The 13,024-nt window shown below is 43.2% G+C and overlaps 1 protein-coding gene across 5 annotated transcripts in view; it reads left to right on the top strand.

Moving 5' to 3' along the window:
- The window catches only part of TAOK3 (TAO kinase 3), a 119,375-nt gene that overhangs the window by 59,962 nt on the left and 46,389 nt on the right, over positions 1-13,024 (top strand). For 3 of the 5 annotated variants that reach the window (XM_081892288.1, XM_081892289.1, XM_081892291.1), the window contains one exon: positions 3,855-4,061. The exons of 1 other annotated variant lie outside the window; for it this stretch is intronic. In XM_081892288.1, coding sequence (XP_081748414.1) covers positions 3,855-4,061 — 207 coding nt within the window. Of the gene's footprint in view, positions 1-563; positions 2,485-3,854; positions 4,062-13,024 lie in introns of those variants that run through there. One more of the 5 variants, XM_081892292.1, reaches the window with a different exon arrangement.

The raw sequence follows: 13,024 nt of genomic DNA, 5'->3' as shown, positions 1-13,024 counted from the left end.
CTGCATAGTAGAGGAAAGGCAGCAGAATATGCCTGTTTTCAGGCCACCACCCTGTGATATTCTGTAGGGTGTGATTCCATCAGTAGAATTTCTCAGAAGATCTGAGACATCTTACAGGTCTATATATACTGAGGTAGACGGTCTCTCAGGTAACTGAAACCTAAATGCGCCAAGGCATACAAAACCTAGAGAGATGTGGTGCCAATGTGGAAAACATATAAAAAACCATTGTTTCCCATTACAGGTGAAACTGTCAGCAAACTTATTACTGTGCTGTGATTAAGTTAGGCAGGGTTACCACTTTCCATTTATATGCTTGCTGCCAAAACTACACGTGTAGGCCTGTTTGCGGGGCAGGGGGTTGGACCAAGACTCTCATAGTAACCACTATATATTTTTTTTTCTAGTTCTCAGCCCAACATATAGGTGCTTTGCTTGTGAGCAGGCACCTTCTCTGTCCCCACTTCTCCCTCCCCCCCAAAAGATCCTGAAACGTAGGACTGCAACACTGAAAGGCACTTGGTGGACCAACCAACTTTGCACCATCACCAGTAGGTGCTTGGCCAGTCTTTTCTGGAAAACATTAAAGGAAACAAACTCTATAGTCTTTTATGAAGAATATGGATGGAGACGGTGGGTCGGTCAGTCAGTCTTAATGCTTGCTCATAATACTAGGTCACTCATTGATGATGAGCAGCAGTAGCAGGAACTTGTGAATCATTTCCACCACCACCCCATCCCTGAAAGCTCCCAATTCCATGGTCTCCTATACAGCCAGACGCAACCCAGGCCTCGAGAGTTTCATGTTGTCACTGAAATCTGGCTACAATCAGAGCATTTCTATCCAGATCATTAATCTACTGGGAGAGGACACTTTCCCCCATCTCCTATAGCACTGGAGATGTCATTTGTTTGCATTGCATCAGGAGGATTATGATGAGGCGAAGGGTAAACCCTCCTTACTACATTGTAGTCCTGATCCTGATCGAGCCTTCCATGGCTGCTGTTTTAGCAAAGAGAAAAATAAGCATGCAGTTGCTTAATTACATGTTTTAATGTAACATGTGGTTTGGTCCTCAGGAAAAGGCCAGTGAAGGTGGTCAGGTCATGCGTTCAAACTCAAGAGTGGCCTACAAAATAAATGGAAACACTGATGCCCAAGTCCTCAATTCATGTCAGCAGTAGGGAACTTCAGGCATGGGGACTGAACGTAGCCCTCAAGACAGCTCTGGCTGCCTCTTGTCACTCCCCAGTTTATACCTCGCTCTCTCCACAGCCTCAACCACTTTTGCCTGGCTGGTATAGTATGTGCCTCTGAACTGTGACCCTGCCTATTGCTTACCAGGTTGGAGGGGAGTGGTCTATGGGCAGAATCCTCTGGCTTTTGCTCTTGTATGGCCGGAGCATCACCTATGGTTGAAAGAAAAGACTCTTGGCCTTTTCTCTGACAAAAGGATGCCAGTGAGCAACTGCACCCCTCAGGCTGAAAAGGGCTTCCTCCCCTCCTCAGATTTATATTGCACATGGCAGGGATGTAGAGAGGGCTGAAGTGGTGGAAGGCAGATTGCAGAGAAACATCAATGAACCGTTTTCTTAGTACGAGTTGCCCTCACCCAAGACATACCTTTGGAATGGTCCAAACAATATTGATCTTCAGCCCTCCAAACAATATCTGTGTGAAATTGAGCGTTACCGGGCATGTCAAAGCACCCCATGCAGTCAGTGCACGTGTGACTGTTTCAGCTGTACAAGCCCAATTTTTTTTCTAAGGCTGCATAACGACTTAAAACTGTTGACGCTCTTCAGATAATGTATTTGTGAGTTAACGTTTTTTCCCAGGGCTCTGTAAATATTGGAGGAAATGCTCCCATCTGTGACCACTGCTTCCTCCCCCCACCCTGTGGCACATGATGTGCATAATCTTAAAGGGTGTTTTTTTTTAGAAGGGGGGCTGAACTTTCTGAAATTTGCAGGAAGGGAACTTCTGCAAAATATGTTGAGAAAATGACAATTATGTGCTTAGCAGGAAATGGAAAGCTAAGGTTGCCTGTGTGCATTTTCTTTAAAATATACTTTCCTTTAGACCTGTAACTTTTTTTGTACTTGTATGCACTGTTTTCTCTGTTACAGGCTTGCACATGCCAACTCTTTAAGAAACACACACCCAGGTTTCATGTAGGGCTGCACTAAGTACTCACCAGTTCCAGTACTAGTACTAAAACCAGCAGTTTCTGCAGAGTAGATTCCTCACTTGCAAGAAAGCGAGATTGTGTGAACATTCACCTTCTTTCTCTGTACCCTCTTGCTTTCCCCCCAATTTTGTTGAGTTCTGTTTCCCCTTGCGGGTATTCACCCACCCCTGGATTAAATACAGGTATATATCACAGTGCTACTACATGTGATGATGAAGGTGATGGATTTTAGTAAATAAAACCAGCAGGTTTGGTTCCCTGATGGTGCCATTGGAGGCAATTGAAAATGAAGGTAAGCTAGGACAATTTCTGAAAATATGCAACTGTTTGGTAAAGAGTGCTTAAACTAATGCAAAGTGAGGTTTTTGGCACTACAAGAATCTTAAATTTACAAATGAAATCAATACACTAGCTCACTAATCATCATATGTCAAGTAAGGTAGGTACTTTTAGGGTCAGAGTTGTAGTTTTTCCTTCGTTTTTTCTCCCAGAAAAATGGGAGGAACCAAGGTGGTGAATGCAGAGAAAGATTCCTGCCAGCATCCTTTTTTCTGCTTTAGACCCCGCATCCCAGATCTCTGAAACCAATAAAGGTTAGGCCTCACCATTGGGATTTTTCAAATAGTAGACAAGTACAAGAAAGAAAAACTGGAGCACTGTTCATTTAAAGCCCATAGCAAATTGCTATGATACTGCAGTTTGAAATATAAAGAGTTATGTCCTCACTGCCAGTTCTTGGCTTTGTTGGTCTGTACTCAATACTGTGACCTGTTTGTTATTTGATGCTGTTTGAGGATATTTTAAATGCAAACATCTGTATTTAACAAAAGAGGGGCGTCCTACCAAGTTGTTCCTAATTGGTAGCAATGATTGTTAGGTCCAGTGTTTTCCATCTCATCTCATCTCACACCATTCCAACCCTTACCTTTCCCCTTCCTCCATTTTATTAGTGTTTTAAAAAACAATAACGATAACTTGCATGCCTACATATTCACTATGTAGACCTCTTTCCAACTTCCAATTTTGCATGCTATTGCCCTCTGCAATCTCTTAGGAAAAGGATTTCCCCACCATCACCTTTTCTTTTAGGTCTTGCCCGTGCTTGTATGCACAAATTTAACCATGTCTATCAGAGGGGCACATTTGTGCACATGCTTTTACAGACTTGATCAGACCTTCCCACCATGCACAGTGTTGAAAGAACAAACTAGGAAGGCCATCTCTGCTTTTAGACTCCACTGTGTAGAACCCACAGGGATGACAAGGCAGCATTCTTGGGGCACAACAAGGCCACAGTGCATTAAGAAATAAAAGCCTGAGGTTTTCAGTTCAGGTGTGGCAGTGACACAGCTTTGCTTTGGGGTAACTGCACTGGGTGGTGGCGTAGCCACAAGACTTTTTAAAAAGAGCAAGAATGACAAAAAAATTCAGTGGGCGGGAAAGATTTTATGGAAAGCATGTATTAGGAAGGGTACGTCCTCAGTGCAAACTGCCTCAATGCCACCATCACATCTGATGAGAGAGAAAAATTACTAATGAAATATGAAAACGATCCTTCCTGCACACTTGCCACTGCAGAAGTGTGTGTTGGAGTCTTGCCTCCTGTGGTGCATATACTTCTCTCTCTCTCTTTTTTTAACCCTCCTGCCCCTTGTCTTATAGGAGAGTGAGCATGGGACAAACCTGAATAGGAAGATGGACAGTCTGGGCAGCAACCACTCTATCCCCAGCATGTCTGTGAGCACAGGCAGTCAGAACAGCAGTGTCAACAGCATACAGGAGGTCATGGATGAGAGCAGCTCTGAGCTGGTCATGATGCATGACGACGAGAGCACCATTAATTCCACTTCCTCTGTTGTGCACAAGAAGGTATGTTCGCTGGTGCTCTCTCTCCCCAGTCTCAGGCAATCTCTGCTTTATTGCTCTTGCTGCTTCAGGTCTGTGAAGGTACTATAAGTTAACTCAAACAGCTCAAACAGCTGAAGGGAGGAGGTTCTGTGCCCTTTGCAGGATTTAGGGCTGCTCCCAGGGTTTTCTGAAATGCATTTTTTGAAAGTGCGTGTATCATAGTGCCCAGAAAATGAATGGAGGCTCGCATTTTTTTGGCAGTGTTTGGAAAGTGAAACACATGTGTAAGATGCGAGTACCTTTAAAAAAAGTTAAGATGGCAGTGAGGAGAAACCTCTGGGACAAAGAATTGACTTGTCCTTTTAAGAAAATTCTGTTTAATCTCTTCCCCTGCTTTTGCACCTCAGCACTGCATGTATACCTTTGTCCTTGCCTGTAACTCCACCACCACCACCACCACCTTGTGTTCTGAACATCTGTCTTCCCCCAAGTGGTTGTCATGTTGGTTGAAATGGTCACATCCACCAAACTAATTTGATAACTTCAATAACTTCCACCCAAATCCAGACCCGCGCTTGGATTTCCCCCTCAACAGGTTAACAGTGAACTGGGTCACTCCCAGAAGGTATGTTCTTGGAGGGCTCAAATATGCATGCTTTCTTCTCCTGTTTTCCTACATTACTATACACATTGTCACCTGGTCTCACTTGGCCAGCGGAAACAATACATTCAGGAGCCTGTGACCCCAGGCAAAAAGAAGGCGTTAGCATTGAGACTTCCATTGGAATAGTATTTTTAGACTCGCTCCGCAGCAATTGCAACTGCACAATGGTGAAATGAAGACGGTGTCCCTCTCTTCCTCTTTGAAAGAGTTTGAAAATTGTCTGTTGTCAGGTGATGCACCTATAAATCCTGGCACAGTAGCCATGCAGCCCACCTTTGGGCCCAAGAGGATAAGAAGACAAAGGGAAAGGCACTGCACGCAGGAACAGAAGGACAGAAGACCTTAAGTGTACACTGAAGATAACTTATTGCCCATTTGCAGATATTGCAGCCCTACCTTAGAGGCACCTTTGATTCAGTACTTCCAAAGAGAAACCAAAAGTCTTACACATAATATTTTGAGATGGTTTAGAAGATGCTTCTGCTTCTGTTTGAAAGTACAAAAATGGTGTCTCCCTTGTGGAAGAGTTTTAATACTTCAGTACACATACATTGAGCAATACATTGTCTTCTGTGCACCCTTAAGAAGGAAAGGAAGAGCAGCACACAAGAACCTGCAGCACCACAAAACTTAAGTGCATTACAATAATGGTCCTAATCCAGAAACAGTCAGAGATACCGTAACCCATTGATTTAAATGGGAGTTGAGCATTTTTAATTGGCTCTGCTTGTTCATTTGCCTGCTGAAAGTTTGCAAAGTAGAACAGAATACAAGCATTTAATGAAACTTGAATTAAGAACGTTAACACCTTTTTTAAGAAGGGAGACAGGAAAGAAAATTATACCTTCAGCCATCTGAAGAAGGAAGATTAGTAATGTGCGAATTCAGTTGTCTTCATATAGACTAGGGATGTGCCTGTTCCAGTCATGGGGAAAGCTCTTGATAAATTTGCTCACTAAAGACTTTTGAGTAACCTTAGCAGTCATGGAATAAGAAGAGAGATCCTTTTCATGGAGCATTAGATCTTTAGGAAACCGAAAGCAGAGAGTAGGGGAAAATTGATAGTTCTCCCAGATCTACATTGGGACCTGTGCTATTTCACTTGTTCATAATTGATCTGGAGATAGGCTGAGCAGCAGAATAGCCAAGTCCACTAATGATAACCAAAATTGTCCACCACAATTAAAATAAATTGTGAGGAGCTCTGAAACAATTTTTCCATATTGGGTAAATGGGCACTAAAATGGCAAATGCATTTCATTGTAAAGTGAAACATATTAGGACAAAAAAACCCCACCCCAAACTCACATATACACGGATGTAATCCAAACCAGAGCAAGACTCACAATGACCCAGTGTGCACCAGTTGTGAAAAAGGCGAATTCCATTCTAGGGATCATTAGGAAAGGGATTGAAGATAAAACTGCCAGTATTTTATTTCAATTGCACAAATCTCTGTTGTGACCACACTTGGAATATTGTCCATAGTTCCGGTCACTTCAGCCCAAAAAAGATATTGTAGAGCTGCGGAAGGTTCAGAAAAGGGCAACTCAGATGATCAAGGGGCAGGGCCAGTTGCCCTCTGAGGAAAGGTTGCAACATTTGGTAATACATAGTTCAGAGAAAATGGGAGTAAAGGGGGGAGCAACAAGATGTGTAAGATTACAAATGATGTGGAAAATGGATGGAGAGAAGTTTCTCTTTCTTTCTAATAATTCTACAACCTGAGGCCTTCCAGTGAATATTGTACTCACGGAGTATTTCCTCATCACACACTTGAATCAGGCTTAAGATAGGAAGAGAGGAATATGCCTTGGTATTCAGGTAAAGAAATGCACATATGCCTCATTCAGAGGACTTTTCAAAACTAGGATACTACCCCCACGAGCAGCTAAAAGTATGACACGTGCATTGGCTCAGGACATACTTATTACTGGAGAAATCTGAAACTGAGGCAGTTGTACCCCTCTTCCATGGGAAATGTAAAGGTGAGGTTCTTCCTGGTTGTGATCTGTCCACATCACCCAAGAAACTTAAATTTGAGACAAATGGCGTCTAAGATTGCCCTGGCTATTAAACAGCAAGGGAGACATTTCTACATCAAAATGCCAGTTTGGGCTTACCTCCGTTCTCCAATCCCTTTCCCTTACACTGAATTTGCCCTTTTCACTGCTATAACACACTGAGCTGACATTTCTGGTGGGCTTTCTGCTCTGTCTCAAGATCTCTTTGGTGCCAGACCAATTTAGACTTAATCAGAGGTGCTTTGTTCTTGATTATATATGTGTATATATGTGTGTACATAAAACCACACAGCATCAGTAATGAATGGTGCAGTATAAATTGCTGCTTACCCCCTTTCAAAACACACACACACAAACACACACACAGAGAGAAAGAGAGAGAGAGAGAGCCCAGCTAGCTTGCTGTGTGTTTATTTTAAATGGAAAATGTTGAGGGTTTTATAGAAGTACACATCATCTCACATCTGAAATAGGTTTGGTACCTAGCTTAGTTGTTTGGGACTTGATGGCAAACTCGGTTCCTTTTAAGCTTAGGCTGAGACAAGGTTGGATGCAAGCAAGGTTAGAGCAAGGCAAGGTAGAATAAATGATAGAGCATCTGTTTTGTATACACAATGCCAGGTTAACATCTTGGCATCCTGAGACACGTCAGGGAAAGACCACCGCTCCTAAACTGGAGAGCCACTACCAGTCAGTAGGCTACGCTGAGCTAGATGGACCAGGGTTCTGACTAGATATGATGCAGCTCCCTTTGTTTCAAATGTAAAGGTATGGCGGTAGAAAGGTGAAGGAAAGAAGTGTGCAGGTGCAGAAGCAGTAGCTCCCCTTGATCAGACCAAGGGTGGAGCAGGGCAGAGACTGACCCTGGAGCTTTTTAAAAGTTTGCACCACCTGAGCAGCTAACTGGGAAATGCTGGAATATAAAATGGTTGGGGAACAGGCCTCTCCTCCCTCTTTCCACAAAGCCTCCTAACTTCTTAGGCATCAGTTTTAGCTATATACCTTATTAAGTGGCAGATGACAGCTTGAACTTTGCTCCCCCTCATAGCAATTGGAGATTCGGAATCAAGATGCTCTCTGTCAGTGCTTTGGCATCCAAGGGGCCTGTGCTGTTTTCCTGAAGCTCGCATGAGCAGCATCAAGGAATAGTTGCCAAAGCTAGTTGAACCCACTGCCTGAGATCCCAGTTACTCATCCCCCTAGGCCTCAGAATTGCTCCATGGAAGAGAGTCAAGTAGATATAAAGACAACCATTCTGAGAAGAAGCCTAGAGGGGTATAGGACTTAGGGTGGTTTCATAAATGTTCCTATCAGAAGGCTGTGTGAGAGAGAATTTATTCATGATTTTGTTTCTTTGTGAAATCCAGGCTGAACAGAGGTCACAATCTTTGGGTGCTTCTGGTGAGGTCTTGTAATATTTACTCCCTTCACTTTGCCCCCCCCCCCATCGTGCATGAGCCTGGGGGAAAGAGGTACACACCCTTCAGTCCTTAAGGGTGCTTATTTATTCAGGGAAAAACATCCCATTCTTGAACATGCAACTTTCCTTGTTCAGTTTACAGATGACGGCTCAGTATCGTACAATGACATTTGTCTATTAAGAGCAGAAATGGTACAAAAGAACGTAGGTATTGTAGAATTGCATATTAAAGAAAAGCACCAGTAAGACTGAATTCATGTTCATATTCCCAAATAAACTTTAAGATACTAGAAAATAAGGTAAAAGAATGACCATGTGGGAAAGGTAGGAAATTACAAGTTTCTAGGAACAATCATTACAAATATCTAGAAACAATCATGAAATGCAGCCAAGTAACCAAAGAATATATTCATTATCAGAGCCAATGTATGCCTAAATAAGACAATGTCATCAAGGAACACTCAAGCAAATTGGAAATGCCAGCTTTATTATTGTACAACTGTTCAACCAGTCTTTCAGTACAAATGTGAATTCTGGACACTCTGGTTTTAAAGGCTATTTTGAAAGTGCTAAGGAAAACATTTTAATGAAGCAAAAGAGCCATCTGGAGAAAACATAATGAAGAGTTTGTGGATTCCACATGCAAGGTAAGACCATAAGGAAGCGAAATGGCAGAACACGATGGGGACCTGTGAGAAGAAGGTACTTTTCATCATGGAAGTTGAATAGGGTGGCACAAGACTCCAGAGTCTCTGACACCAGCAATGCGGAAAGCAACAAACTGACCTGGAATGAGTGGGTACAAATTCCGTGAGCTGGAATGAGTTTGTGCCAAGGTGAGAGGAGATGTACGGTTGGTAATCGGGTGCCCAGAAGAATTGTGAGCCCAGAAGAGAAGCCACTCCCAATACGTATCAGTCCTTTCAGTCCATGTGCCTATGGCATAGGGGTTGCCTTTCAAATGGTGTCAGCAATTTCCTTCTTCCTGAGGCTTTCCAAGCTTCTGAATGGTGTTATTTCGTTATAAAGAAATCAGTAGAGTGGCCAGAGCATGGACACCCAACTTGCACAACGAGTGCAAACTTATTCCATATAGGAAGTTATTTCAAAGCCAGATTCAGCTACAACACCACAAATTAGTTTATATAAGAAACAGAAGATATCATCCATGTATTTAAAGGTTTGTTGTATCAGAAAAGGTGCCGTGCAGTCCCAACCCTGAAGTAGTATACTGTTTCCAGTGAAAAAACCAAACAGATGAAGGTATTTTAGAGCCTCATACCTTTGACTATTAGTCTACAAAAGATAGTTACAACTCTGGTTTTGGTGCCGGTTTTGGACCCTGTCCCCAAAAGCGTGTCATGTCACTACAAGCTCTCATTTTCATTCACTTGTGACTGGAGAAATAACATTACACTGCAACGATATTAATGTGAGAGACCTCAAACTGGAGATAACACGTTAGCGCACCACCCACCGAGCCTCTTGTTCTGCAACTTGTGGATGTGTTGAGGAACAGGTATTTGAGGCAGTCCTTTGACACAGGTGTGTCAGAGGATGCTGCCAGAATGTCTTAATCTGCTGGACCTTAGAAGCAGAACCTACTAGTAGTACTGGAACACTTGATGAGTAGCAGGGATGAGGAACCTGCAGCCCTCCAGTGCTGGGCTCCAAGGGATGATGGGAGTGCAATCAAACAACATCTGAAGAGCCACAGGTTCCCCAGAGGTCTCATGCTGTAGAAGAAAGTCTTCAAATTCACTTGCAGACTACTTAGTGAACTCTTAGTCCAACTAAGCCTGCTTTGCTTATTCTGTAGTTCTGTCCCCCTGCAGAATAATATGAGCAGAAGTCTGCCCCGAGGAAATCACAATCTAAATTTAGACTCTGGTGTTGGCGAGGCGGACAGGAGGAAGGAGCTTAGGGTATCAAGGGATGAATATGGCCAAATACAGTTACTGTGTGGTTAGCCCACATCCCCAACTGAAATGAAGCCTGAGAAATTGAGTTAAATGCTTCATAAATGAGAGCAACAGATGGTCTATGGTTGGTTGCATAAGGATATAGTTTACTTGGAAGAAACAAGCAAAAGGCTAAACTTTCACATATCTGTTTGGGAAGGGGTGCATTAAATAGCCATGAGGCCCAATTTGGACTGGCACCATGGTGGGGAGCTGTGGTTAATCCTTCTCTTCCACCCTGCCTCAAAATAAAAATTCCCTCCCACAACAAATGGCTTCTGGAGAGAGGGGGTGTTTTTGAGGAGAACTACAACATGTGGGGTAAAGGGTTAAATGCCCCTCCCCATGTGCATCAATCCTAATTCTAGTTGCCCCCATTCACAGCTACCATTTAACACCCTCCCCCTTTAAAAAAACACCAACACACACACACACACTTACAGATATACGAAATGTAGTTGTGAATGTTGCGTATTGTCCAGTTTGGTCTTATGTCTGATTAAAAATGGAAGATTACTTTAAAAAAAAAGTCTCACTTGGAGCCCAGAATATAGCTTTCAGCTAACTTAGGATGAAAATAACCGGTTAGAGAAGCAAGAAGAAAGGGATCTAAATGTGGGCTTGATAAATAATTAAGTTGTCATAGGCTATTGGTTATTAGCATTTGGGTCAGGTTAGGGGGGAGCAACTTGTATCTCTCGAGTTGCAAGGGGTTTGGGTGGTGCAACAGAGGAAGCTGAATTACCGGATCCATTTGAAAAACCAGATACTGTAGAGCTAACAAAAGTCTAGTAAATGAGCTACTTGCATGCTCACAAATAAAGTGTTCAAAGTTGTGTTTGTTTAATTTATTTCTATCCCATGCTTCCCACAGGAGCCCAGGGCAACGAATTATGTGTAACCCGATAGAACTGTTTGTGGAGGTGGTGGGCTGTGTTTGTGAACAGTATCATTCATGGAGGGTATCGGTCTATGCCCTGGACTTCTTTGGGAGGAAAAGAGGGATATAAATTAAATAAATAATAGGTCCCTGTCCTGGATGACCCAGACTTCTTTCTGAGGCAGAAGGCTCTTCTGTGGGCGCAGGTCTGTAGAAGTCTTGAGTGGGGAATCCTGCAGCATGCAACACCACCAAAACGAGAGTACGAGGCAGAACAGGGGACAAGTTCTGTGATGGGTTCAGACTTGCTGAGCAAGAAGCCATGATCAGCAACTGCATCTTTTCTAGCACCTGAAGTCCCATGTAAGCTTGTGCTCAAGGGCTCGGTTAGTGGCCACCATGTGGTGTAGGTTTGCTAAACTCAAAGACAGACCTCTGCCTCCTTATATCACTGCTACTTTTCAGCTAGGGGATGGGACTTGAGCAATAAGTGACTTGCTTGACTCCTTGGGTGCTTGGTTAAGCAAGCTGGTGCTGAAGCAAAGATTCCATTGCCTAGGCCCTCTTACTGAGAGCTCTCCCAGGTTCTCCAGAACATGGCTATTTTCTCCTTTTGGGAACTTGTTTCCTACAGTGTGACCTGTTGCCTGTTAACCTGCTGACCATTGTTAGATGCCATTGCCATTCCAGACCCATTCTGGTCTTGCTCAGCTCCTAATGGGTTCTGAACCCAACAGCTTCAAGACAATTAGTGAGCACAGACCATGGAACTGGAAACAGATTTTGTTAGCCATGGTTAGAATTCGTTGGTAAGATAGAATTATGTTTATACGAACAGGAGGATTGTTAGGGAAGGGAGGTGTTAGTACATTTGATTTGCATACAGAAAGTACCATGTTCAACCTCTGCCATCTCCAGTAGGGTTGGGAGAGACTCCTGTCTGAAATCCTGGGGAGGTGCAGCCAGTCAGAGTCGATAATACTTAGCTGTCGGTCTCAGCATAAGGCAGTTACCTGTGTCCCCTCCTGCCCACACATAGATATTGATGGTTAAAAATTACCTGCCCTAATCCAAAGTTCTAGGAGGCTCCCAGACACTTGTAGGGTTCTGCAGAAGGACAGGAATACTCAATGAGATACTATATGCTTGCATTTTGAAGCAGCCCTTACATTTTGAACCTTGCATCAAGGATTGGGGCTAAAGTCTCTGAACAAAAAACCAATGTAGGCAGGAAGGATCTTTTTGATGATAGGCTTGTTATGGGCTTCCAATCTCTGACATGGTGATTTTAATGCTGTTAGAGATGCTTATACTTCGTATGTTTAAATATAGGTTCATGGGATAGACATTTATTTACTTATTTTCCCCACTGGGATCATAATTCCCCCCCCCCTTGAAGTTAAATATTTAATCTTGATACTTTATTAGAAGCTAGTTTTATTTAAGTTAATGTAACCATTAAAAAAAGGTAAAGGACCCCTGACAGTTAAGTCCAGTCGCAGACGACTCTGGGGTTGCGGCGCTCATCTCGCTTTACAGGCTGAGGGAGCCACTTCTGGTGCAACGGAACACCAAAACCAGAGCAGCTCACGGAAACGCCATTTCCCTTCCCGACAGAGCAGTACCTATTTATCTACTTGCGCTTTTTGATGTGCTTTCGAACTGCTAGGTTGGCAGGAGCTGGGACCGAGCAACTCCTCCAATAAAATGCAGACTTGGCCTCTCAAACTCTGGCCAAATACTGTTTTCCTCTACCCTTAACAAATTGGGGTGTGGGTTGTTTTTTATTATTTTATTTTTGCTCTGTGGTGGAACACACACATCATATGCAAAGGGTCCTTGGTTCAAACCCTGATATCTCCAGTTAGGGCAAGAAGAAGAGCCTTTGACAGTCATTGTAGACAATGCTGTGTTAGATGGGTCAGTGGTCTATGTTTCAATATATAGTAGCTTAAAAGGTAAAGGTAAAGGTACCCCTGCCCGTACGGGCCAGTTGTGTCTGACTCTAGGATTGTGCGCCCATCTCACTTAAGAG

This window comes from Podarcis melisellensis, assembly GCF_964234715.1.
Source record: "Podarcis melisellensis genome assembly, chromosome: 16".
NCBI lineage: Eukaryota > Metazoa > Chordata > Lepidosauria > Squamata > Lacertidae > Podarcis > Podarcis melisellensis.
The sequence above is the reverse complement of the archived record's forward strand: the minus strand, read 5'-3'. Positions and strand labels throughout refer to the sequence as shown.